This window comes from Musa acuminata, chromosome BXJ1-2 (assembly GCF_036884655.1).
Source record: "Musa acuminata AAA Group cultivar baxijiao chromosome BXJ1-2, Cavendish_Baxijiao_AAA, whole genome shotgun sequence".
Lineage (NCBI taxonomy): Eukaryota > Viridiplantae > Streptophyta > Magnoliopsida > Zingiberales > Musaceae > Musa > Musa acuminata.
This window is the reverse complement of record NC_088328.1, coordinates 24,039,738-24,066,400: the sequence shown is the minus strand read 5'-3', so window position 1 is coordinate 24,066,400 and position 26,663 is coordinate 24,039,738. Positions and strand designations below refer to the sequence as shown.

The window sequence follows — 26,663 nt, the reverse complement described above, 5'->3', positions numbered from 1 at the left end:
TGACCGAACGTACCATACGGATTTATATATACAATATTAATAACCAAAGTGCATAATTCAACATAAAATATAAATATGGTACAATTTATGGGGTTTTTCCTGTTATTTAAAAGGAAAAAAATTAATGACTATAGTACCATCTTCGTTGGCATCCTAACCCGGATGATGATTCTTGTAGGTTAATGGAATGGAATCTATAGTGAATCTGATCTGACCGATCTGCATCAATTAATCTAGTATATGTCCATGTGGCAAGTAAAAGTTGGTTTGATGACTTGGGTTGATAATTGATATTAGATGCATGCTCGGGTAAGATTTAACATCTGTTACCTAGGAAAAGAAGCAGTTAACATTTTGATTAGATCGATATAATTCGGATCCATATGTATAGGTATAGGGTTATCCGAGGTGTGATCTCCACGAACACTAAGGTCAAGTTTTTGACCCGATGATTCATTTAATGTCCAGTTAGTAACTCGAGATATATAAATACAAACGTGAGTTGTTAAAAAAAGATAAGTCATCTTTCTCATTATGTTAAAAACAAGCTTTTATACCTCATTGTAAATGGACAGAATATTCTAAAAAATATTTTATAAGGAGACAACCTCTAACCACCTCCAACTTCTTTCCCTTAATCTCTTGTCCATGTGGGCAATAAAAAGAGAGCAACCTATAACCGCTTGTCTTGAACCCTTGCCTAAGTGGGCAGACAAGTGGAGGGTGGCCTTCGTCTTCTTCTTTCACTCTAGACACTACATGGTGATCATATATTGAATAAAGATTGGCTAACATAATAGTGTATTTCTTATCATTTGTCTTGTCCCAAGATATGCTTTGGGACTCTTTGTGAGAGAGGTTTGAAATGCGGCTTCTAGTTCATTTGACACATCAAAAGCTTACATCTCTTCGATTTATCGGCAATCTAGTGGCACGTCTAGTTCGTTTAACACATCTAGTTCATCATGCTCGAGTGATGTTGATGGGAATTCATCGTCGACCATCTCCTCATATTTTCAAGAGACGTATCTTGATTTGATAAGGTTAAATTTCTTAACCTCCATGCCTCGGGTGAAGGTGAGAGTCGGGTTTCCAGACATTCTCAGGTGGTCATGGGTGCCTCCACACTTCAAACAAAGGTGGGGGTCGGGCTTCCTGACCTTCGTGCCTCAACATAAGGTGGGAATCGAGTTTTACACCCTCCTCGAGTGGTCGTGGGTTCAACCCCCATGATGGGTGTCACCTCATCTTTAACAAAGGTGAGGGTCGGACTTCTTGATCTTTGTGCCTTAACGTAAAGTGAGGGTTAAGTTTCTCAACTTCCACGCCTCGACAAAGTGAGTGTTGGGTTTCCCAACCCTCAAGCAAAGGTCTTCCTTTTAATACAAATTAGTCTATTATGCTTAAGCCATAACATTTGATATTGGATTTGATCTAGTATTTGGGCATAGTGAAATGGCTCGAATAGGAAAGAGTTACTCATAGAATCAGATGACTCGTCATGATATGAAATTACCATTGGGCTATGCCTGTACTAAGGTTTGAACCCAGATTATGTTGGGCTTTGATGATGACGTCAAGTCATTGAGTGAGCAAAATTATAATATTTCGATTAGTTCAACATCAAAACTAAGTAATATTAGAATTAACTTATAAAGATACGGTGAATATATTATTATTAATTTTAAATTAAGTATTTTAATTGATGATTTAAGTCAAAGTTGATGAATTAGTTAACCTATTAAGCTTCAGCCGTAACATTTGGATATTAGAGTTTGAGTCATAATTATTTTATATTTAATGTTTAAATGTAATATTATTTCTATTAATCCTTTTGACATAAATTGTATAATTTAATTTGAGCATATTTTTGTGGTAGAATTGATACTACATAAACGAGTCATATACTATATTTTTTTACTTATATAAGACATTTTACTAATGGTAAACTTTCATATACAACATTTAATTTCACACATATATAATGAAAATATAATGAGAACGACGCCTTTCCTACCGGTTATTGCTTATCCATATGTATGAATAGCATGATGATTCATTGGGGGGCCCTAAAGGGACCCATTTCTACCTCCAATACATCTAAATGGCACATCTAAATGGTTGGAGAACTACAGAACTCCCTCCTCCACTGGATTCCAAAAGCCAGCTCATTCCAACCACCTGCCGCACTCTTGCTTCCAGCCATAAATAAGCAAGGTCTTCCTCCTCCACCTCCACCACCGCCACCATCAACATCACCACCGCCATGGCCACTTGCCCGCTTCTCATGGTGATGACTTTAGCCGCATTGCTCGCCCTCACCACCCCCCTCGACGGAGCCCAACCGGCCGCCCCCGAGCCGGCACCCGAGCCTCTCAACATCACCGCCGTCCTCGTCAACGGCACCAACTACAACACCTTCATCCACCTCCTCCGCGAAACCCAGGTAGACATCCAGATCAACGAGGAGCTCAACGACCTGGCCAACGCCTTCACCATCTTCGCCCCCACTGACGCCGCCTTCAAGAGCCTCAAGTCCGGCACCCTCAACACCCTCGTCCAGCAGGACCAGGTGGGGCTAGTGCTCTACCACATCCTGCCGCGCTACTACAGCCTGGACATGTTCGAGACGGCGAGCAACCCGGTGCGCACCCAGGCGTCCGGCAACCACGGGGCGTACACCATCAACGTCACCACCGACAGCAACATGCAGGTGAACATCTCCACGGGAATCGTCCACACCCGCATCGCCAAAAAGATCTTCGACGACTCCCAGCAGCTGGCGGTGTACTCGCTGGACAAGGTGCTGTTGCCGTACGACCTCTTCGGGCCAAAGCCGCCGGCGTCGGTGCCCCCGACGGCCGGTGGGAAGAGCCCGTCTGGGAATTCGACAGCCGCGGAGGAAGGGACCAGCGGAGCTGGCTTGCATGGGAGGGGTGTCGGATGGAGCCTCCTTGTGGGCGGAGGGCTTGTAGCCATTGCCGGTTATCTATTCTGAGGTGGAAGTGGACGTGGTAAGAGTGCTCTGTTACATCTATTCCAACCATTCGTTCTTGCTCTTCCCTCACTGTGCCATGAGCGGGTGTTACTGTACGTACCTGCACCACATCTTCCTTTCACTTTTTTCTTATGGTTTCTTCTCTGTTTTTGTGATCTAGTGCTTGATGCTGTTCTTGTTTCGTCCGCTGTATTATTCCTGAGACTAATTCTGACTACTACTTGTAAATCCAATGAACAATCATGCAATGGAACACAATGTCTCAGGTAAGTCTTGGCTAAGTTTTGTTTTGTGCTATTGTGTAGTAAATTATCGAGAACTATTTCAACGAAATAACGCCTAACCAACCCATGTTTAGAACTTGTCGGACGTTATTTGGCTGAGTATTTCATATAATGACAACAGCCGAAACGCAATCAATCATTAAAACAGAATATTTACGTTTTTATATTTATTTGTAAGTAAGTAGTCACAATTTTTATCAGAAGTTTATTATCTTACACACAATTTGGTTGTTTATCGAACCTTTTAAAATACGGTGATTTTTTTAATTCCGATATCAACTAATTATGTCAGTTGGGGGAAAGTATTGGAAGGAATAAAATCTAAGAGGCAGCTGTTGGTGCACAGTTGCTTTCTTTGTAGCTGCTGTGTCAGCTTCATATGCATCACGTTGACGACTCAACAAAAATGATGGATGCCCTGACATAATTTCGATGAGTTGGTGATGTTGATCGATGATACATACTCAACAAAATAATAAACAAGTAATAAAATGAAAAGAACTCGATGAGTTGCCTGCGGCAACCACAACAAACATAATTCACTCTACTTCAAATAGGTGAAAAAAGAAGACTGGCCATACGTACTCAACAAATCCACCTTGAAGAACTATTTCTTCTCAGATTCACCTACATGTATCTCCAGGTATTCACATTTTTATATGATTCCAAGACTCTCACCAAAACTCTGAAGTTTGAGATCTAGTTAATTACAATCACTGATTCTGCACTATATGGCGCTCAGGATCATGCTCGAATGTGAATAAGGCCAGGTGTGGAGACTCCGATGAGCAGAAAACAAATTCTCTTTCCATTAAATGGTTGTTGGAACATCAGCTTTTTTTTGCCTCCATCTGTTTCTTCTTCCGTTTGTTGAGCTTTTCTTTGAACATGAAAATTTTCTTCATGCTCTTCTCCCAGGCTTTCTTGTATTTGTTATAGATAAACATTGCAGCTCGGGCATCCTCAATCTAGTTAAAGTTCACAAAGTTCAAATTAGTTAAGTTTACAAAAGCCTCAAATTTTCAGGTACATAAATGCGTCGTAGGCTAACATAGAAATCTCATCGAAGATTGTTCATCAACTTACCAAGAGTGTCATAAGGGAATGACAATAACCTAGTCCTCAGAATGTTAACGAGCTCTTAGTGGAGCCACAATGGTAATTCATAATAACAGATAAAAAAATGCACGAATCTAGCAAATAGATAGATTCAACAGCTTTGTGAAAAGTTAAAAAACAGTCAACAAGGTTTGATTATAGACATACTGTCTAGCTGCCATCTAGAAAGCTAGGATTCAACACCATGGTGATCTTTAAGCACCATTCGCCTAACCCAGCAAAAGACCAGGTACAGCCAACTGGAACTGGAGTAATCGACGCAAGATTGTACAATACGTCTGAGATCCTAGGACAGGGAGGGATCCCAAAGCAAACAATAATGTCAAGAAAGTAGCTAGATCAATAATTCATAGGGGTATATCGAGCTAGATTCAGATAAGATTTTACTTTTGATCAAGTCTCAATCAGATAAGACGAACTAGATCCATTACCAATTTTGTCTTTTTGGATTGTAATATTAATATCTGGCTTGGGAACAACATAGATGTTAGTTGTACAAGACAAGAATCTTGCTTTAATGCATTTCAACTATAAATGAAATTTTAGCTATCATAGATATCAGACAAACATCACAAACTCATATTTTAATATATGAAGTACACCATATAAAGAAAAATCTTATATCTAATTTTCGGTATGAGGATATAAACAAACTTGCATCCAAAACCATTTCGACTAAAATTATTGAGTGGAAGATCTATTCCCAACCTCATAGCTTAATGGTTCCTGTTTCGGAAATTCATACCTAAAGTGACTAGCTTTACTCAAACGTGCAATTCATAGTATCAGAGGTATGGTAACCAATCTAAATGTTCAGATACTTATAACAGCTAATGTGATCCTATGGTATGTTGATATCAGCAAAAAAATCCAAATCATCAAAATTTGCAGCAACAGAAGCTGATTGCAAGCACTGATTCCAAATCATCTCATGCAGCGGTGCAGGAAACTGTACATGAAAGCAATAAGCTAAGAGATGCAACAATGCATGACTGCAAGCACTGAGGCAAGCGGAGTGAGCTAGAAACAATTAAACAGATGAATGTAACTACTAGAACTATACCAAGCTTGTGAAGAATAAAAATCATTTCAACTTGATAAAACTGAAACACTACAAAAACTATCAACATAGTTGATACTCACAGGACAGTGCACATTTTCCTGGATCTTAGCACCAAGAATTTCAGCTGCTAGATGCTTCAGTGCCCTCTTTTGACCACCCCTAATATAATAATTCTTCTTTCAGAGAAGAGATTGTTGGAAACATAATTGCAAAGTACTTTTCCATAATGATAATGTTTGTGAAGTCAAAATAAGCCAAACCTTCTTAAGGGCTCGTATTCTGAGGTATCCCTTATGTCCTTCTTTGGGTGACTCAATAACAACACCTGTAAAAGAAAATATATATATATGATTGTCACCTTCTACAATATGACATTAATACAGACAATTACAAGTCTACATTGTTCACAACCTTAAGGTCATTGTGCAAAGCATGGCCCACGAGTATTCGTCCTTTAATCAATTCAGCCACTTGTTTTTGAACAGCCCAAAACTCCTTTGCTGCCATAATTAAACAAAAAATAATGTTAGGGAATGACAGTTTCATCCACTTCCAGAACAGCTATGCAAACAGACATAATAGTTAGACACAAACCTTTTCTCATGTTTCTGGGCCGGATGCCACTGATCTTGGTACGGAAGTCAACAATACGCTCTATTGGACGAACATATTCATCATATACTACATTACCCCATGAATTCACCTATCACAGAACAGAGCAGAATAATTATATATGAAATACAATTCTGAGACTATAATGGCAGATCAAAAATCCATGTAGAAAAAGTGGTATATTCAACACAGCACTTATGTACAACTGTACATTGGTGTGACATAATTTTTCTTGGAAAATCACATATTACTCACCTATGCTTAGGTACGTCTGCACTTTACCCACAGAAATGTATCACTTTGTCCACCTATTCATTTGTTTTTTCACACGTCTTATTACTAAATGTATGTCAAAAAGGATAAACATACTCTTGTTTTAAAAGGGCAAAGTTTCCAGAAAACATGGAGAGTATATTTTTGTCTTTTGTTTTGTTTTTTCTTTTTTTGTGAGGTGGGTAATGGCAAGGTTGAATAACAAATGGAAGGAGACTCTAGTGAACCAAGTCATGCTTCTCAAACAACAAGCAGATTGCAAATAAAGCTCAAAAACAAGTGGGTAATCCGCAATTTTCACTAAACTTTTGAACTTATATCTTTATCAGTAAATTTATATATGTACCAGGATGCAAGTTAGATCAAATAAGATTATATTTGCCAAGGGAGGAAATTATCCAGTGACACTGACCTTGTCAAAGTTCAACAAGATTCCATATAGCCTACTCAAGTAACTAGGGAAAACATAATGTTGATCTTGTTGTATATATTTTATGTTTGATAGCTCTTGCTTGTGTTTTAGTATTATGGTATTAATTTGACCATTGGAAAAGTTTGAGCTCTCCTATGCTTACTTGCTCACCGAAGATCATCTTTGTAAGTAGAAAGAGCAATATATAGTCATTCTTTCATTGAGTTATGTCATAAATAATTTGAAGAATCAGGTCAAATGAACTTGATTGTTGTTTGAGATATGAAATCCTACAGAATTACTTAGTTATTTCTGATCTACATTTTGTTTATCAACTCATCATGATGTCATTATCTGCAAGTCACGATTCCTTATTTAATATCAAATTCATGGAACTTCTAGGCGGAGTCATCTAAGCAATCAAACAAAAATAGGAAAAAAAATGGACAGAAAGCAAAGAGTAAAGATTAAGCACCAGCGTGACCCTTCCAACAGCGCTCTTACTCCCCTCGATGCTCACGCCGACCATCTCACAGTCCATAGCCAGTGCATCCGTCAGGCTGCAATTCGAGGAAGCGGACGTAACAAACAATTCCGAGAGCAAGAGCAAAAGACACCATGTTTCTTCGAACAGCGACAGGAGGAAGAAAACCTGCAGTCAGTGGAGGTCGGAGAGAGAAAAGCGGATGGAGATGCCTCCGGCGCGGGCTCTGCTCTCTCCTTGCGCTTTCCCAACACGGATGGCGCTAGGGTTCTGGCGCCGGGGTCGGCGGAATGGGAGGGTTTAGGGGGACGGCGGGACTTGAGCTTCTGCTGAAGCTGCGCCCAGTTGGGGTTGAGGGGCGAGGGCTTGGGGTTCGCCGTCTCGGTCGATGCTCCGCCGCCGCCCATCCGATGTTTCTACCGTTATCGGACCGTTCGGTCGTCTCTCGCACCTCGGAGTGAGAACAGGTAAGGATGTAACGTATTTACCCTCCTAAACCTAAACCTCAAAGTCGGCAGACTGCATCACTCGAACGTCGTCGGGCTGTTAAATGTAAATTGGCCAAACTATTATTTATTTCATCATTCACATAAGTATTATATTAATCGTTTATTTTATTTTATTTTGAATTTATTTATTTTAATTTTCTATTTTGTATATTCTAGAGTTGTTCGTACCGATTATTATGATAGAGTAGCCCCAAAACTAGTTGGCCCGGCCCAGTTTACCTAACAAGAGCCCCAAAACTAACTCGTCCGGTTCAATGGTCGCCCAGTTCGTTAGGGTTCAGTGGATCTCTATAAATAAGCCTTTTTCTTTCGTTGATGAAGCTATTCAGCCGCCGACGCTTCGACATGGTAGCCTTTAGGGTGAGTCTTCGAATCCTCTGTTCGGCATACATTTCTCTTCGATCCGAGTCTGTTTATGCTTGATTCTCATCTTTTACTCCTCGTCGATGCCTGTTACGTTCTTGGCGTTTCGAGTGTCGTGGATCTGAGAATTGGGTGGGATTCTTTGTTTGATCGTCTATTTGATGGTTGTTTGCAGTTCCATCAGTATCAAGTGGTCGGGAGGGCGCTCCCTACGGCTGTCGATGAGCACCCGAAGATCTACCGGATGAAACTGTGGGCAACGAACGAGGTCCGCGCCAAATCCAAGTTTTGGTGGGACACGAAGTTTATACCTGCTGTAGATCCAAACCTTTTTCGATTTATCGAGCAGCATTTTTCTCATATTGTAGCTACTTCCATGTAATGTAGGTACTTCTTGAGGAAGCTTAAGAAGGTTAAGAAGAGCAATGGACAAGTGCTGGCAATCAACGAGGTTTATTTCTTTTGCCTTTTCTCCGTTCTTTCCTTGAATGTATAGTGCTCCTTATATTGATGCTGATTTTGTATGAGATTTTGTCCTTTGTGTGAAATATGCTCCTTTTCTACTATTGGGGGTATGGCGAGATGAAATATTTACTTCATCATTGTAATGCGAGAATCAGTGAGTAGAGAACCAAAATGCCTTACAAGTTAGTAAAGATTTATCCGAGGATATAAGTACATAAATACTTCTCTCTAGGAGACCGGTCTATTCCCATGGATGCAGAGGGCTTTGGAGAGAGAAAAAGTTCTTTAACAGTCAGTTATGTGGGTACTGGTCTTTTCTACCATTCAGTCAGTATAGTTGATACTAGAATTTGTCTGCTTTGAGATATTAGTGATTCTTTGTTTATTTGAACGTTTGGCATGAGTACAGGTGCATCTGTATCTTGTATATTTAGATAAGAAAGATGCCACATTGCCAGTTTGTTCGTGTTGCTATTGTATCTGTTATCTAGATTTTAAAGCTTGAAAGCATAAGCTAAACCCAAATTTGTTACATTTAATATGACATGTTGCCTTGTCAAGTGGTTCCTTGTCTCATGTGTCCTACCTTACTAATAAGCAAATTTGTTAATTACTGGAAATTTGCATGCTATATTAAGCTATTAGGTCAAATCCTTGTTGTTCGCCATTTATCTGCTTGTATAAGCCTTAGTAAATTTCTTGATTATAGGGTTTTTGAGCAAGAAATTTAGTTTGGTGACTTTATATGTTGCTTGTCTTTCAGTGTTGGCTAATTATTTAATCATTATTGTTTCCTACTCTTTACCGGTGTACCTATGCAAATTCAGATCTTTGAGCGTAAACCCACCAAGATCAAGAATTATGGCATCTGGTTACGATACCAGAGCAGAACAGGCTATCACAACATGTACAAGGAATACCGTGATACCACTCTCAATGGTGCTGTTGAGCAGATGTATAATGAGATGGCCTCTCGTCATCGAGTAAGGCATCACTGTATTCAAATAATTAAAACAGCTACAATTCCGTCTAAGCTTTGCAAGAGGGAGAGTACTAAGCAGTTCCATGACTCAAAAATCAAGTTTCCTCTGGTGTTTAAGAAGGTTAGGCCTCCAACCAGGAAGTTGAAAACCACATATAAGGCATCGAGGCCAAACTTATTTATGTAGCTTCATTCGGCGTTTGCTTTTTTTTGAATCTCTAGTAGCATAAGATGTGGATGCTTACATGATTTCAATGTTGCATTTAATGGTGCTTTTCATAGCCACTCACTGAACTGTTTGAGATTGCTACATGCGCTTTTTGATATGTTTTACATAAACTGAATTTGATGGATGGTGTATTAGTTTTAGTAAATGGATGATTGAAAAAGTTGAGGTTATGAGCACAAGGATGTAGACTAAACTTTGAATGAGAAACATGTTTGATAAAGTGGTACTGCAAGGTGCATATTTGTATTATGATGTTTGCTGAGCAAACAGAGTAGCTGATCATTTGGTGGTTTAGTGAGGTGTTCTTCAATAACTCATTTGTCTTTGTTTTTACATTGAGCACTTCCCAAGAACATCTGCTCTGTTTGATCTTTTATATTGCATGACACAAGCTCCTTCCATTGAGGATTTCCTGAATTATTGTTTTTATCCTGGATTGCAAATCAACATATGTATCTTTCTGTGAAGTTTGAACTGATTTATTTTATTATTTAATTAAAATCTATAGTTAGGCTGAACTGTTTGCATGGTACTCTGGTAGCCCCTGCTCTGGGAATTACTGAGCTTTTTCTAGCATACTAATGTATGATTATATGATGGTTTCGAGAACAACTGCTAGAAATTTAACATTGTGATTAAACTTTTGTATTATTTTTTTTCCTTCTGTATGGTTGGTTTAGAACACCTATTTTAATTTTATTTTTATTCATTAACTATAATTTTTGTGCTTCAATATTTGGGTTTGCATTACTACTATTGGAAACTTCATATTTTAGAATTCAGTTTGCTAGTTTTATCTTGCAAATTTAACTGACTGATTTCCAGTTATGGCCAAACCACATCGCTTACATTTAATGAATATAATCGTAAAGAAACTAATGATTCAGTTTTGTAGGGCAACTTTGCCGAGGTTACCAAGACTTGTTTGGTTTCCTTTTTTTCCCTGTTGCCTAAATCAATTGGCATTATGCTGTTTGCATTAAGTTCCATTTACCTTCTCTTGTGGTTAATGGCAAATGCACGTGCCTACATCTAATTATCAATTTAATGTGCTTGTTACTTGATAAATGCCATTTTTATGCTGTTGTCAGTCGCCACTGTTTTGTTTTACCAGCAAATCAATTTTGATCTGTTTCATAACGTTGTATGAGGATGTGGATTTTTGAGACTGAAGTCCTTGGATCTTTGGCTTGGACGTGCCGTTTTAGTATGAATTCTTTTGTAGCTCGATATGGTCATATCGTAATTTGGTCGTCATTGTTCTTCCATTGGATTGTTTCCTTGTTATTGGTTTGCTTCCTAGTGGTACCTTTCTTGGAGTCCAGTTCTTACTGGGTTTCTGGTTTTCTTTTCTTGTTTTATTGTTGCCTTCTCTCTCGTCTTCAACAGCATGTCGAATAATAATAATAATATTTTATTGATCAAAGAATACATGCATATCGAGTCTTCAGTCTCTCAGGTAGGCATATCTGCTTCTCGATGGCCATCTCTGCCCCTGGCTCTACGGAGCCCTCGGCACACTTGAGAGTCGATTTAATCGTGGTGGCCAACAAACTATCTTGGCTGAACTCGGATTAGATAATTTCTCTTCATCAACTACCTGGAAATAGATGCCGATGTTCTTCGCTATTCAAAACATATGTTCACCTAGATCTTGAGCTTGCTGCGGTTAAAGCTGCAAATACTCAAGAATAAGGTCACTGTTGAAGAGCCTTGATGCTTGCTTAATCTCATAGTCGGCCGAATCCTTTATAGCCTGCGGCGAGATAGCAACTTCCCAAGAAATCATGATCTTTGTTCGTAGCTAACAAATAATTAGTGAAATCTGCCTGGCATACTTGTGAGCTTTATAACTTCCATTTTCTCTAGATTGTGCAAACATGAAATCTCCCGCTGTTACAGCCCCTCGCGTCTCATTGTATGTTTCTGAAAAGAAATTATCACATGAACTATAATTGTTATTCTAATCCTGTCGATTCATAAGACTGAGGTATCATTTTTTTTTTCCTACGAATGATGATTGAGATATCTCACGTGGGTTGCAACGGAAAGAAGTATCCCTAAGATGGAAGCCGAAAATCTCAGACAAAAATATTCTATGAAATAATTTTGATCTCGATTATTGTGTTAAAAATAATTTTTTGTATGAGATAAGGAGAGAATATTCTATGAAACATTTTTTTAGGGGAAAGCCGAAAACCTTCTCTTGTCTAAATAGAGAGAGAATATTCTAGCACATCATCATGGATTAAACTTGTAGTATGAATCATCTCGATTATCTCTGCTAAACGTCGGTGTTCTACAGTCAATTCCCTGTTTTAAGCATTAAATGAATAAATCTTCCATGGTGTTCCAACCATAGATTACTGCAGAAAGCAAATGAGATGATGACTTGACACCAAATATTTGAGCAGTGGCCCTTGACACCAGGAAAACTAAAGCTGGTAGCAGCCTCTTTCCACCAGCACCAAAAATTTGCTCTGCTGCTGATACAAGAGCTGGATTTTCTGCACCAACGATCTTTGACAAAGGTCAAGTTGAATACTTGATATGTGCATTAATTAAGTTAAACAAAGATGCAACTGCATCATCTTCCGCTAAAGAACTGTTTGCAGAACTTGTAGACCTGACAAATATGCGACTGCAAGTAAACCTAGAACTCGTTTGATTTCGGCCGGCCCATAGGAGTACTTAGACCGGCCCAATGGGCTGTTTACGTTTTGCGGGTGGCCATCCGACCGTTGGATTAAGATCAAACCGTCACCAACTGACGCTGAATCCGAAACCATCAACAGATAATCGCGATCCCTAAAGCGATGCCTTTATAAGGCCGTGAATAGGGAACCTAAACAATCAACCTTGTGTTGTCTTGTTCGGCTCACCACCGCGGACCGCATCGGAAACCCTAGAGTGTAGATGGGCTTCGACGTGGGGAATGTCCCCTTCAACCCTGACGGCTGGGGTCCGCCGGAGACGCCCGCCGGGCCTCTCCTCGTCAAGCAGGACGGCGCCGCCCACCCGGCTAACATACCCTTCGCCCCTTTCTCACGCTCCGAGAAGCTCGGCCGCGTTGCCGACTGGAGCCGTAACCCCAACTTTAGCGCGAACGCCTCCCGATCTGCCGGTGGCACCCGCGACGCCGTCTTCGACTTCGCGCTCGATGAGTCGTCCGCCCTTTCCGGCGCCGCCGCAGATGACTCCTCCTTCCGCCTCGTAGACGGCAAGCCTCCTCCTCGCCCCAAGTTCGGCCCCCGCTGGCGCTTCCAGCAGCGCCCACAGCTGCCGCAGCGTCGCGACGAGGAGGTCGAGGCCAAGAAGCGCGAGGCCGAGAAGGAGCGCGCCCGCCGCGACCGTCTCTACAATATGCACCGCCGCTCCGCGTATGCCGGCGGTCCCGGCTTTGCCGGCTCTCGTCGCGACACCCCCAACCAAAAATCCTCCGTCGATATCCAGCCGGAATGGACCATGCTCGACCAGATCCCCTTCTCCACCTTCTCCAAGCTTTCCTTCGCTGTTCCAGATCCGCCGGAGGACCTCCTCATCTGTGGCGCGCTCGAATTCTACGACCGCAACTTCGATCGCGTTAACCCCAAGAACGAGCGCCGTCTGGAGCGCTTCAAGTCCCGCAACTTCTTCAAGATCACCACCACCGACGACCCGGTCATCCGCCGCCTCGCCGCCGACGACAAGGCCACCGTTTTCGCCACCGACGCCATCCTCTCTGCCCTCATGTGCGCCCCGCGTTCCGTGTCCTCTTGGGACATTGTCATCCAGCGGGTTGGCAACAAGCTTTTCTTTGACAAGCGCGACGGGTCTCAACTCGACCTCCTCTCCGTCAACGAGACCTCGCAGGATCCGCTACCCGAGGCCAAGGAGGACATCAACTCGGCGTACTCCCTCGCCATGGAGGCCACTTACATCAACCAGAACTTCTCCCAGCAGGTCCTTGTACGTGATGGCAACAAGGTTACCTTTGATGAGCCCAACCCGTTTGCTTCTGAAGGCGAGGAGGTCGCCTCCGTTGCCTACCGATACCGCCGTTGGAAGCTGGACGAGAACACTCATCTCGTTGCAAGATGTGAGGTGCACAGTGTGACTGAGGTCAAGGGACAGCAAACCTTCATGACCCTTAACGCCCTCAACGAGTTCGATCCAAAATATTCTGGGGTAGACTGGAGGCAGAAACTTGAGACGCAGAGGGGAGCAGTTCTTGCTACCGAACTCAAAAACAACGCCAACAAGCTGGCCAAGTGGACAGCTCAAGCCCTCCTTGCGGGCGCTGATTTGATGAAACTGGGCTATGTCTCCAGAGTCCATCCCCGGGATCACTTCAACCATGTTATTTTGAGTGTCATTGGCTACAAGCTGAAAGATTTTGCTGCTCAGATCAACCTTAATACCTCTAACATGTGGGGGATTGTGAAATCGATCGTGGACCTTTGCATGAAGCTTAACGAGGGAAAATATGTGCTTGTGAAGGATCCAGCAAAGCCTCAGGTAAGGATATATGAGGTGCCGCCGGATGCATTTGAGAATGAATATGTGGAGGAGCCACTGCCAGAGGAGGAGCAGGTGCAGCCACCTGCCGAGAAAGATGCCACAGCAAATGCTGTGGATGAAGTAGCGGAAGCAGAGGCCAATGCTGCAGCTGGAGCAGCAGAGGGTGAGAAGGATACTGATGCTTCTGTGGTCTGAAGGGTACTTGCATTCTTCATCTATATTTTTCATCTTCGTCATAAATAACAATTAGATCGTGAGGACTATGTTGTTCTCTATCTTCAAAATTTGAACTTGTGAGATTTTTTCTTTTTTGCATGCTTGATTAGTAGGCTGAAAGGTTTAAGAAGTGTTGTTGTTTACATTATGGATAATTTTTGGCCAGAATGCTTGTTTGTTCTATCGTTGACTGAACATTTGCTGTTATATCAAGCTTATTTTCAATAATTCGATATACAAACGGATGTCTGCTGTCATTGCTTGTGGCATGTATTTGTTGGTTCTTGTACACATTGCTATTCTAAAACTGATAAGTTTGGATTAACTTTGAGTCAGCCTGATTATTGGTACATTTATGGTCTGATTACTTTTCTTCTCACACATCTCCCACATGATGCATCTTTTTTTTGAACTTCATGAAGATGATGTGTAAATCACAATGAAATATATGATTTGTGAGATATGATTTCACTAGTTTAATGTTGTTATTCTAACAATTGTTGGGGAGATCTTCTTGTTATCTTTTTTATTAGAGATCTTGATAACCATATTTGTTTTATTGGGGTGATCATCATGTTCTGTTTAAGGACTTTTGAAGGACTTAAACATTATAGCTGTTCCTTTTGCTGATAAAAGAGTAACGGACAATGTGTTCGGTGTCCTGTTTGTGTTGGGATATAAGTCCCGGATATAATGAATTAACTTCTTGCTATTTTAGTCTATTAAGGAAGCCAGCTAAATTTGTTTGATCAAACCGTATGCTTTAGGTAAGAAAAATTGTTTGCTTCTTTTTCATTTTCTTTGTAATTTGGAATACCCAGTTAAGGTTATATTAGAAGTTCTTATCTCCATTTTGAAGAAGAGTGTGTACAGCAGATTGCCAATACTTCTCGCAAGATTCCCCCTCGATACAACATATTATTTCATCTCATGGTCTAACCTACCAAACCAAAGCAAATTTAAAAATGCTGTTTGGATTTGTTTTTGACCTTAAGAAAGACAGTTTGGTCTGTGGAAATTCAAAAAAGATGGTTGCAGTTTGGTTTGATTCTGTACCTTTTTGCGGCCAAAGCGAAACCTAGCTATATATGTGTTTTCAGTTTTAGATTTTATTTATAATTTAACCAAAGAAGTTATGTACAAACATAAGTCAAACCTTTATTTTGTTCATCGTCCACAATATCCTCATCTTTTCATGACCCGCAATGATGAGACAATGTTCAATACTGAGTAACACTTGAAATCCTTTGAATAGACAATGTTTACCATATTAGAATATAGAACAAATCACAATATGATGGTTTAGTTGCCACAACTAAAAAAATATTTGTCTCGCTCGAGGACTCCAGAATCAGAATTTTTCCATTTGTTTGTAAAACAAAGTGGATTTGACATTTCTATTACCTGGCATTTATTATTTGTTTTTTGTATCTTCTTTGTCTTTCCTCTGTTCTTATATGTTTCCTCTCTACAGTTGGAGTGGTAAATGGAGAAACTAAGCAGAAGGATATCCTCAATGTTAAAATCATTGCTTCGTTATAGACATCACTACATGCAATTAATGACATTATGAACACAACTGGCTTTTTGCATCGAATAAAACTTTCATTTTGCTCCAAGGATCAATAACACATGCACAATTCCTTTATTTGATTAGCTTTAGTGAACTGTAGTTGTTTGAAGAAACTTTGTTGATTTAACCAGCTTTTATGGTTGCGTGTGTTATCTTAAACAGTGTCTGATATATATAGTATGTGACGTTTAAAAGAGCCCAATAAGGAGTGATGATACTTTAGTTAAGCTGGTTTGTCTGATAATTTACAAGTTCACATCAGACAATATTACATGATACTTATGTCATTTCCTATTCTCCAAGGTGAAGATTGGCGTATTATCTTCTCACTGGTCCTTCCCAAGAAAAAGAGGATATTTTAATGTTATTCACTCTAATACACTGTTCCAGCTATTTTAACTTGTGGAGTAGGTAGTGCTGCTGCATCCGGATTGTTTGCCCTGCTGCTTGCTGTTGGTATAGTGTGCATCATCTGACCTTTGCATCTTTTAGTCTGATACTGTAATGATGCATCATCGATAGGGAATGTGATGATTATGCTCCGATTGCTCTTCAAAGGTTGCTAGTTCTTTGGTACGGTTGCCATTTTTTTTTTCTCTGTTAAAATTCTTCTTCACTTTTTGCTCGTTTGCTCTACTTAATGCCTGATGATAATGCCTGAATCTTTTAATCTCCGTTGATGATTATGCCTGAATCTTTTAATCTCCGTTATAGCTATGAGACAATGCTTGTTTATGTTCACTGGTTTGCTCTATGACTTAGATTGTAACGTATTGAACTGTACCATTTGGCACAAATGATACCAACTGATCCGATCCGAAAGGGGATTAGCATGTGGACCATCGCCACATGATATCTATTAATTTCGATTGTTACCGATCAAGAGTTCAGATGCTAGCATCAGTTGAATCATCGGAAAGAATCGAGTCGAGTGATGAGATATCTTCTTAATCATATTTAACGGCTCGCTTGGTCTAGAGATATAACAATGAGAGATATTTTCTTAATCATATTTAACGGCTCGCTCGATCTAGAGATATAACAATGATATGGACAGTAGTGACTTGATCGATAGCGATGACACCAAGGAGTTGATGGTCTTGTCTATACAATTTTGAGGGTGGTGTGTGGATCGAGGAACAATAATTTACACATGTCACTCAAGATTTAGATTATAGAGTTCAATGAGGTATTAGTCAAAAGTTTATACACAAAAAGGGGAGGAGAAAATAATGGATGATTTTGAACAGATGCAACAGAGCTTACATGGTTTATCGTATTCACAACTGTCATATTATGAAGAATCTTACGATTAATAGTAGTATAGTGATCAATCTTATGATACACAGAAGTAAATTAATGATGAAAATAGAAGGTTTAACATTCTTCGTGCTTTGCACTAATATATATCATAATCGTCCTTGCATCACGAGTCATCTCGGACATGTGGTTTACAATGATTAAACTACGATCATCATCACATCAATGCACCAAAAACATATGGTGCATTAGTATATTATGTCATGAGATAATTTTTAGGATTGGATCCGATAAATATATCAAACTGATATACATCGCTTGTAGAGTCTCATTATTTTTTAATGATAAAATATATAAATTTAAAAACTCTGATTCAATTTTTTTTTTTTTTTTTAAATGAAGTTATTTTTGATAATTTTATTGTACCATCAGTACATATCAAAATTGGAATACGTCTCGATGTATATCGTATCTATGGATGAAGAACTTGCTGCTTTTTAGCTGAGGAGTTTGCTGCTGACGTGACTTGTTGCATGGGAATGATGTGTGGATTGGGTTTCTGTTGGAGTGGTAGTCCATGTGAATGCTTGTGCAATTCCATTCGAAGCTAATTGCATTTACGGAAGTCAAAAAGTGTTTGGGAGAAAAGAGAACGACGGGGACAAATGAGTTGATGTTTGTAAGCAGTACTACACTACCAACATACGTATATACCCCACAATTGAGCATGTGGATGATCCAATGGCTCTTCCTAATCAACTTGATACAATACCTATTTTATTAACCCAACACACTGCTTGAATGTTTCGATTGACTTTTTAGATCCGAGTGACGTTTGATGATTTTGTGTATTTGCCCAATGAATTAGTGTCCATTTATTCTAGTTAGTTACCAAAAATTACTATAAGATCCTCTTAGCTACGTTACTTTGTCAAAAATTATTTTAAAATAGTCCTTAATTTTTCGAATCCTTCACTATTCTAGTATAAGAAATCATAATATTCCCTAACATATTGATGCTAGAATAAGAATATTTGGATCATACGAAAGGATAATCATGCGTAGACCACGATCATGGTTGAAAAAAAATCTCTTTTGAATTTACTCACTCATTCTCAAATTGTTTCTGGAGGATCTTCCGACCTAATCCAAATCCAAAGAGTTCAACAATTAGAGTATACAAACTAAATTATGGTGGAACATATTTCCAAACCTCTAAAATCCACTTAATGAAAGAACATTTGTTGGGTATATACCAACATAATTTTGCAAGAGTCCTAAACGTCAAGTTACTTTAGAACACCAAAGCTCATGTTCGAATATTAAACCCAAATTAGTTTTGAAACCTTGGAATATTGAACCAAATTGGTTTTGAAACCTTTGATATATCGGACAATCAAAATCTATCATCATAATAGATGATAATTATAGCATAAAGAAGCATCTATTTGTGCACTACAAAATTATGTCACAATGGTAACCTTTCGTACAAATACAAAACCACCCTCGTTCTTTATTTGTGGAATCTGAAAATGATCTCAAACTTCTTTTCTCATACAGGAAGAAGGTAGCTGTCGAGAGACAAGGTCGACGGAATTGGCAACATGAAATCACTGATCGTTAACATTGTCATCCTAGGTATCCTCTGAAGTAGCACTTCCTCCCTCTACAGGTTGAAAAAGAAAGAGATGACATTAACTGGTTTCTGAAGAACAGAAGCCAAACAACTGACCGTACCTTTGCTATCAGAGTGTGCATAGGCTGTAGAATGTACTTGCAGATGTGGCGTGGGCTAAAAAAAAAAAAGAAAAGACACAAAATCAATTATGAAGTAACTTTTTTGACTGTATGCACACTGTAAACACATTACAAACAAAAGCAGGTTTGCATGGCACTTGCGAAGATAAAGTGGACAAGGAGAGGAAGGCATACAAATGTGGGAGCAGATAACAGACTGGTGTGAGACTACACAGGGACAAGGAGAGGAAGGCATACCTGAAACTTTGGTCGGAGTGCCTCAAGGGATTCTTTGGGCTTATGAGCAAGTTCCCCCTGCTGTAATTTCACAATCTAGTCGAACCAGAGGAAGTGGCCTCATGGCGTCTTAGCTCGAAATAGTTTTGTATGAGCTGATAATGATACCTTCCCTAAAGCCCAGCCTGATGAATCAAAGTAAGCCAGTTCATGGTCCTACCGTAGTATTTGTTTCCACTTTTACAACGTTCAGCACGCTTAAGAAAGAATATTTAGAACAGTAATGAAACTTGCAACAGAAATGGTTCCGATTACCTTGGATGTGACTGGTTTTTTTGGGTAAAATTCCTCCATCTTTTTTCTTGATTGCTTCCTCCTGCAAAAAGTTAATTATACATAATCACGAGCTGATAAATCTTCGTCAAGACATTCTTAAAAGCTGTGCATATATAATTTGAATACCATTAGCGAGTGCTTAAAATGGAAGGAAGGAATAAATAAATGGTGCAAGTTGTCTTTGTTGAGACATATGGAGGTTTCAAGTTCGAATCCACGTGTGAACGTCATGTACATCATTTGATGTAATAGAAATTTATAAAAAAAAAGTATAAGTTTAAATATCACCTCCTCCTGAGATGATGGCACGGCAGTCTCCGCGTTTTGGTTCATATGTCCATTGACATCCATGTCCGACATGATGAGCTCTGATGAATCTTAAGAAGCTGCAACAGAATAGGCAAGCAAATAAATTGTGATGATGAAAGTAGCTAGAAACGATGACTTGAAGACTCACAAGACAAAATCAGTAGAAAGGAGAATAACAGGGAAAAGATTACCAGAACCACGCCGGGGACAAAAGTTAATGCATCAGGAGGAATTAAAAAACAACATGCATAATATATATAGCCAATCAAAGTGTCTTTCAGATAAATGTCATTTAGTAGTAATTATAAGTAGAATCCATGGATAGCAAAAATATCTGACACCAAGTATTACTCTCATACACTTGTTCATTGGCTTAACTTTATAAATCACATTCTTCTTAACATGGCAACAAATTGAACAAATGTCAAAAATTTGTCACGTCATCAAGGAATGCAAATTCGACATGGGATTCTTTGCATGGGGAAGTCACAGCTCTTACCAACCGTTAACTTAAACCAATGATCCAAAATACTTAATCACAAGTTTAAGGTAGTAGGATGATGAAGCATTAGATATTATTATATTCATTTTTTCACTTTTCGATGTGAGACTAAATCAAGATATCACACTCACTGATTCCAAAGACAAAGTAAAAATTAAATGTGGGGATCATCCATAGAAAAAAGAAACAAAAGAAAAGACAACCACATAGTGAGGCTAAATCAAGACATCACATTCATTGATTCCAAAGGAAAGGTAAGAATTAAATGTAGGGATCATCTATAGAAAGAACAAACAAAAGAAAGGACAACTACAATGAACTATAAGCTCTTAGCTACCAACTCAATGCGCTTCACAAGTAACATCAATATTTGCATGAATATGCAAGTTTCATTGAAGCGACCTCATAAGAATACTTATCCAATACACATGGGACCAATTAATTAAAAGGCTGCTCAAAATGCTTAAGCAACATTAATGATGATAGACTCATTAATATTGGATGCGATCACTGTTATCCTCTCACTTCTAATGTGAGACAAAATTAAGCAGTCACGCTCATTGAATTAAAAGGCATGCCTATGAATGAAGAAAGCATATGCATTGCATATGTAGGAAAAAAGATATAAACTAACATGGCTATATAATAATAGTAATCCATCTAGCCTTATAAATCATTCTATTTCTTGAGTAATACATAAAAACACTCCAATAATAAGTGCGTCAAGAAAGTTCATCGCGATGTCCACGAATCACCGTCATGGCTATAGCATTCAGCATTTCAGGGACCAGAATCCCCAAACCTCTAAATCAGTGCGAACTTCGACAGAATGGATGGAAACCTTAAATCAAATCGTACAAATTCACATCCAAATCCATCGAAACAAAATCTCTTTCTTGAGTTTGAACAAGAAATCAATCTAATAATGGGCGATGCCGATAAAAAAGAAGCCAGCGTCGGATCGATTAGGGCTGACAAAACCCAGGTTCCGGCATCATGACACGATTGGAACAAAGTGAGATGTCATGATTCCTCTTCCGAAACAAATTACGAGAAAAAAAGGAAAAACGAGATCCGATGACCAAATCAAATAAATAAGCTCGGGATTTACCCCTGCGGAGAAGGATATCAAAAATGTCTTCCTTCTCTTGCATTCTTCGTCTTCTTCTTCGTCTTCTGCTTGATCTCAGCTTCCACGAGAACGAGGGAGAGAGAAGGGGAATACGAATGACGTCGGATGACGCGTATCTGATCGAGTCCGCTAGGATAGCGGCCCTCCTATCAGGAGCCGGACGGCCCCACGCGGCGACGGCCTCCGCCTCTGAGCCAGGATGAGGAGACGCCCATCCCATCAACCACCGCCTCTGCTTCTGCTGGGGCACACGTCATGCGTTGAGACCGGCTTTTGTTTGATCCGCTGCTTTCATCCGCATCTGAATTCTCTGTTAGAATAATAAATCATTCGATTTGTACAAGAGAGGAAGGAATGAGTTCTAATCTTGAGTCAAATCAACGGCGGAGATTAGTTGTCCTGGAAATCGTAATGGATGGGTCAATATTGGGTCTTTAAGGGGAGCCAAACACGCGAGTTCGTGACACGTGTTGGAAGAAGCATGCGTGCAGGACCTGATGCTGTTGCGCCACCCGCCACGTTAATGGCTTCGGCGATAGTGCCGGGCTGCACCAACGCGCACACACGGATGTGTTTTGGATCCGAGGGGCTGTGGAAGTGATAACATGAAGCACTTCGGCGGTGGTCGGAAGGAAGGGAGAGGCCATGCCTCCAGGAGCAAGAGGAGACGGCGACAGCGATCGAAAAGAAGACTCCGGCTCTGTGCTGCAGTCCTTTTTCGATCACATTCCTATCACTGCCATCCCTGGTATTCGTGGTTCCGTGCCAGGTGCGCTTGCATGCCCTTCGTCTTCCTTGCATCCTTCACATGTTTAATGGAAACACTAGTATTTGAAGAAGAGGGAAGATGACAGTATCTAAGAATCCGTGTCTTAATCCGAGCAAAATGGCTGATGCTATTGATCCGGTTTCGGCTTTCTTTCTAAAGCTTTGTTTGACGAATAGGTTGGAGGAATCACCAGTGTGGTATGTTAATGTTATCACAGTTTTGGAGGTAAAATTTGACGACTGCGTGGCGCATGCAATCCGGTTGCTGTATGAGAACAATGTATCCGGCGCGGCGATCATTGATCCAGCAGATTCTGCGTCCAAGAAGTCTATGGATCGAGATATTGGCTTCATCGAGTTCTCGAGTATGGTTTTATGGTCGCTTGAGGTGAGTGATCGTAGTGTCGTTTTGAGCCTCTAAATCACAGAGGAAGAAGAACATATTAGGTTCCTTTCGTATACATGCGTATGTTACCAGGAAATTGACAAAGCGAGAGCTGCATCAAAGGAAGGCAACCATGGGTTCTTTGATACGCTAGAGAAGTACTATCAGATCGGACAGACTAAGGTATTCTTTTGTTCTCTAAAGGAAAAAAAATCAAAGCATTCTCTTGTACAAATCTTGACAGTCAATTGTCTTCGATAAATATGTGTATATTTGTTTGAACGAGCATCAAATGTGCAGCGTGTGTACCTAAAAACTATTTCATGCAGATCATAGAGCTGACCAAGTCATTCTTATGGGAACCCTTCTTCCCTGCCCATGAGGATGACACACTCTTTCATGTGCTGCTGCTTTTCACAAAGCATCACAAGTTAAATGTCATACCAGTCATCGAGTCATCCAACTCTAGCATAGTTGGGTTTATTACTCAGGTAATCAATCGTATGTGAGTCACTACACTTGTTGAGTATATGTTTCAGATATCCGCGTTCTGAAAATAATATGTATTCATTGTTTTCTAGCATGCAGTGATTCAGTTGCTTCTTCAGTCGAGTGGACTCGAATGGTTTGATGAGATTGCAGAGAAATCCCTCTCAGAATACCGGTAGTCAACACAATGCTACCATAGCAATGTACCAAAGCGACGTGAACTAACTTAATGTTGCTGTCGTAGGTTGATGAATGCTGCTGGAGTCGTTTCGGTCTTCTCGGATCAAAGTTTAGCAGATGCCGTGCACGTACTGTGGGATAAGCAACTTGATGGAGTGCTGGTGGTGGATCGAAGGTCTGGAACGCTGCTCGGATGTGTGAGGCGATCGGATATTTATCTCCTTTTGGAGGACGATTCCTTGTTCATCCGCAGGAAGTAAGTTGATGATCTCCCCTGAGACAAAATAGTTGTTCACTGCTCAGAAGAAGAAAGCTGGTAATTAAAGTTCAGGACTCTTGCAGGACGTTTGCAGTCGAAGAATTCATTAAGGTTCGATATGCTGCGAGTGAACAGAGCAGAAATCGATACACAGAAACGGAGGCTCCCCCAGCTGGTCTTCTAAGGATGAAGAACGCGAGGTTTCTTCGGTTGAGCAACCCAGCAGTACTCCGGAAGTCCGACAGCCTCAAGAAAACCATGGAGATCATGGCCGCTTCGATGAGGGAGAGCGGCTTTTTGGTCGGCGATGCTGGGCGACTCGAGGGCATGGTGACGCTCAGGGACGTCATCCTGCCGTTTTCTCCGCCATCGATGGATGCGAGAGTCGACGGAGGCGGCTTCTTCACGTCGGTGCTAAATCAGGTTGGCTGCCACGTGAACGACGGAGTGATGATTCGGAACCGGTGAAAGCGTGCACTACCAATATTTGTCAGAGTCTCTTCATTCTTTACTGCCGAAGCTGCAATAACATCCGATCGTGAAATTGGATTGCAACCACTGGCAAATCCACGGATTTGCAAGCCGGAAATCTCATGTAAAACAGCTGGAAAGCTTTTCTTTCACTGTCTAAAATATATAAAAGGAAGCATTATGGTGGTAACAAAAGCTAATCATCTTACGTTAATAAATGCATTATCAGGAATAAAATGATTATTCATATGTTTATTCTTTTTATTTTTCTGTTAAATGTGATCATGTCAGCAAAGAACAGCCTGGTAATGGAAGAACTTTTAAGTCTCTCTGGTGTAAAGCTCGAGAGCAGCGGCATATCTTTGACCCCGGGAAAGCCTCTTTCCCGCGAGATTCCCTCAAAAAGGTCGTCTGATCGACCGCTGGTCTTTGCGGGGCTTGAGGATGAATTCTACTTCAGCAGACAACAGGAATTCCTTTCACGGCCGGAGCTTCGTGTGGCTCCATAAACTAATCATCCCCGCGCTTAATCTTCCACACCCCCCCAGGTGATGCAGCAGCTTCGCCTGGCTGGCTTTCTCCCCTGCCTGTGAATCCTGGAATCTGGTGATGTGAACGTATTCCGCTGAGATCGATACCAAGATTGCCATGGAAGCAGTCAACTTGCAAACCAAGCAGCACCATAGCTGAAATCCATGCCGACCAACCTGTGATCGTGGAAAGGGAAGGAATCCAGTCATTACTTTCTGGAGGTGGGCATCATAGAAAATAGTGATATTATTCTTATTATCAGCAGGAATCAGTATCTCCCGGACCACTTTCTGGAAGTATGGGTTCCTGCATGGGGGGGACCTGTCGGTTTCATGGATCTTAATCTTCCACAGTAAAGAACTGAAGAACCAATGCAGGGTTGGGTAGAGGTTAAGATCCTGGTGGAGTGGAGTCCTGTTACGGTCACAAGATGCGACTGTGAGAGTTGACGAATGGTGGGCTTGACCTCTCCACTCCGGAGTCACAGGAGACTAGCAGATTTGTTTCCTTTATTTTGATGTCCCAAGTGGGTTCATGCTTTTGCAAATGGCAGAAAGCCTTTGGAATCTCTGATAGTTCCTCTCCCTTTTGGCTCTACTGCACCCTCCAGAGCTACCCTGCTGAATCTGCAACAGTATCACACATGGATCAACTTGCAGAGGGAAAGCATCAAACATCATCCTAATTCCCCAAGATTGAGGTTCTCCGACGCAACTTGCTCTAAAGCAAACGGAGGAATCACCAGACTGGTGATATTGTTGTCACATCTGTTACCCTCACGAACAAAGTTTCTCTCTTATGCTTTTGGCTCGCAGCTTTACGTGCTCTGGAGTCGATGTGTTCTTGCGGGTAGAAGAACGAATATCCACTGAGATGTTTCAGCATATGGCATGGGATAAGAAAAAGAAGATTTGTGAGGAGGAAGGCTCAGATAAAGATTTGTAAATAACTCCATGGCTTTACGAGAACGGTGTGATTCTCCCACCCATCAAATCACTGCCTTATTCTCTTCCCCAATCCAGTGATCGCCTGTTCTGCCTTTGATTTCCTACCCCATGGAAATATCATTCACAACTGTGCACACCCCACCGCAGCACAGCTTATAAAGATCAGACCACGACGACTTCCTCTCCGTAGCAGCAGCACAGTTTTCAGAAGGCGACAAGTGATCCATTAGCATTAGAGCCGACTTCTATTGTTCTGTTTAGAGATGGCGTCCTGTTCGTTGAGCTCCGCCTGGACGCCGAAGCAGAACAAGGTGTTCGAGATGGCCCTGGTGGAGTACGACAAGGACACGCCCGACCGCTGGCACAAGGTGGCGCGCGCCGTCGGCGGGAAGTCCGAGCAGGAAGTGAAGCAGCACTACCAGCTGCTCGTGGAGGACCTCCTTCGCATCGAGACGGGACAAATGCCTCGCGCCAATTACCACTCGGCCGGCAACAGGGGTACTCTTCCTTCTCACTTACCCTTTCCTACTCCTGCGTTCTCCTAAGGTTGCATTCACTTTTAGGAAATGTTGATATCATGGGTTGTTGTCTGCCGTTCTCCAAGCGAACTTTAGGATGCCTTTTGGCATCTCAGTAACGCGTTTCACTCCCATCCAGTGTTGCTATCCTTTTGACAATAAGACCTCCAATCTGCTCGTGAAAGCTTCATGAACTTAGTTCTCTAGAATGGAATTTGGTAGCTATCATCAAGCAAATTCGAACTGTATCATCTAAAAATTCTTCCCCTTTTTTGGCAGGCTGAAGTGTCAACCGGAGTGAAGTATAAAGAATTCATTACCTATGCATGGAATATTACAGGCAGCAGTCTACCGTATATCATCAGCCAGAAGAACCAGACAGAAATATCAGACATCACTGAGCTCAAAAGACTTCTGTTTCTCTTCCTGTGAATCTGTGTTGTACATATATCGCAGGCAGACGTAAAGATGCCTTGTTTACTGTACTTAAACTTAAGCTCAATATAATTCTCTTTAGCAA

At 40.8% G+C, this 26,663-nt stretch overlaps 6 protein-coding genes and 1 long non-coding RNA gene across 7 annotated transcripts; 5 read left to right on the top strand and 2 right to left on the bottom strand.

Moving 5' to 3' along the window:
• Positions 1 to 2,147: 2,147 nt before the first annotated feature.
• On the top strand, positions 2,148 to 3,279 carry LOC135601393 (fasciclin-like arabinogalactan protein 9). Its single transcript, XM_065094193.1, has one exon. It carries the CDS (start codon positions 2,267 to 2,269, stop codon positions 2,996 to 2,998), a length of 732 nt encoding a protein of 243 aa, XP_064950265.1. The 5' UTR covers positions 2,148 to 2,266; the 3' UTR covers positions 2,999 to 3,279.
• A 581-nt stretch (positions 3,280 to 3,860) lies between these two features.
• Positions 3,861 to 7,773, bottom strand: LOC135601377 (uncharacterized). The gene is made up of 7 exons (XM_065094192.1): positions 7,414 to 7,773; positions 7,237 to 7,321; positions 6,059 to 6,167; positions 5,876 to 5,964; positions 5,725 to 5,789; positions 5,545 to 5,623; positions 3,861 to 4,250 (listed from the first exon to the last, which is right to left on the bottom strand). Exons 1-7 carry the CDS (start codon positions 7,650 to 7,652, stop codon positions 4,113 to 4,115), a joined length of 804 nt encoding a protein of 267 aa, XP_064950264.1. The 5' UTR covers positions 7,653 to 7,773; the 3' UTR covers positions 3,861 to 4,112.
• A 306-nt stretch (positions 7,774 to 8,079) lies between these two features.
• LOC103975978 (60S ribosomal protein L18a-like) lies at positions 8,080 to 10,025 on the top strand. Its single transcript, NM_001378000.1, is given in 4 exon segments — positions 8,080 to 8,114; positions 8,293 to 8,408; positions 8,505 to 8,568; positions 9,410 to 10,025. Coding segments are annotated over 4 exon segments (537 nt in total). The 5' UTR covers positions 8,080 to 8,099; the 3' UTR covers positions 9,752 to 10,025.
• A 2,611-nt stretch (positions 10,026 to 12,636) lies between these two features.
• LOC103975979 (eukaryotic translation initiation factor 3 subunit D) lies at positions 12,637 to 14,754 on the top strand. The gene has a single exon (XM_009391139.3). The coding sequence runs from the start codon at positions 12,710 to 12,712 to the stop codon at positions 14,486 to 14,488; it is 1,779 nt and encodes a 592-aa protein (XP_009389414.2). The 5' UTR covers positions 12,637 to 12,709; the 3' UTR covers positions 14,489 to 14,754.
• Positions 14,755 to 18,675: 3,921 nt separating this feature from the next.
• LOC135601351 (uncharacterized) lies at positions 18,676 to 21,875 on the bottom strand. The gene is made up of 6 exons (XR_010483651.1): positions 21,575 to 21,875; positions 19,941 to 20,038; positions 19,632 to 19,692; positions 19,338 to 19,501; positions 19,080 to 19,134; positions 18,676 to 19,008 (listed from the first exon to the last, which is right to left on the bottom strand). It is a non-coding gene; the product is annotated as an uncharacterized LOC135601351 (long non-coding RNA).
• Positions 21,876 to 22,481: 606 nt separating this feature from the next.
• On the top strand, positions 22,482 to 24,257 carry LOC103976366 (SNF1-related protein kinase regulatory subunit gamma-1-like). The gene is made up of 6 exons (XM_009391560.2): positions 22,482 to 22,751; positions 22,842 to 22,931; positions 23,078 to 23,239; positions 23,330 to 23,412; positions 23,482 to 23,673; positions 23,760 to 24,257. The coding sequence occupies exons 1-6, from the start codon at positions 22,482 to 22,484 to the stop codon at positions 24,142 to 24,144; spliced, it is 1,182 nt and encodes a 393-aa protein (XP_009389835.2). The 3' UTR covers positions 24,145 to 24,257.
• A 1,059-nt stretch (positions 24,258 to 25,316) lies between these two features.
• Positions 25,317 to 26,663, top strand: LOC103975981 (protein RADIALIS-like 3). Its single transcript, XM_009391140.3, has 2 exons — positions 25,317 to 26,123; positions 26,423 to 26,663. The coding sequence occupies exons 1-2, from the start codon at positions 25,889 to 25,891 to the stop codon at positions 26,425 to 26,427; spliced, it is 240 nt and encodes a 79-aa protein (XP_009389415.2). The 5' UTR covers positions 25,317 to 25,888; the 3' UTR covers positions 26,428 to 26,663.

Excerpts from the sequence above, each read along its gene's own strand:
- LOC103975981 (XM_009391140.3), top strand. The coding sequence starts at position 25,889 with ATGGCGTCCTGTTCGTTGAGCTCCGCCTGGACGCCGAAGCAGAACAAG.
- LOC103975979 (XM_009391139.3), top strand. The coding sequence starts at position 12,710 with ATGGGCTTCGACGTGGGGAATGTCCCCTTCAACCCTGACGGCTGGGGT.
- LOC103976366 (XM_009391560.2), top strand. The coding sequence starts at position 22,482 with ATGGCTGATGCTATTGATCCGGTTTCGGCTTTCTTTCTAAAGCTTTGT. Across the intron at positions 23,413-23,481 it reads AAATCCCTCTCAGAATACCG|GTTGATGAATGCTGCTGGAG; the intron begins GTAGTCAACACA and ends TTGCTGTCGTAG. Across the intron at positions 23,674-23,759 it reads TCCTTGTTCATCCGCAGGAA|GACGTTTGCAGTCGAAGAAT; the intron begins GTAAGTTGATGA and ends GGACTCTTGCAG.
- LOC135601377 (XM_065094192.1), bottom strand. The coding sequence starts at position 7,652 with ATGGGCGGCGGCGGAGCATCGACCGAGACGGCGAACCCCAAGCCCTCG. Across the intron at positions 6,168-7,236 it reads CTGTTGGAAGGGTCACGCTG|GTGAATTCATGGGGTAATGT; the intron begins GTGCTTAATCTT and ends GTTCTGTGATAG. Across the intron at positions 5,965-6,058 it reads GCCCAGAAACATGAGAAAAG|CAAAGGAGTTTTGGGCTGTT; the intron begins GTTTGTGTCTAA and ends TAATTATGGCAG.
- LOC135601393 (XM_065094193.1), top strand. The coding sequence starts at position 2,267 with ATGGCCACTTGCCCGCTTCTCATGGTGATGACTTTAGCCGCATTGCTC.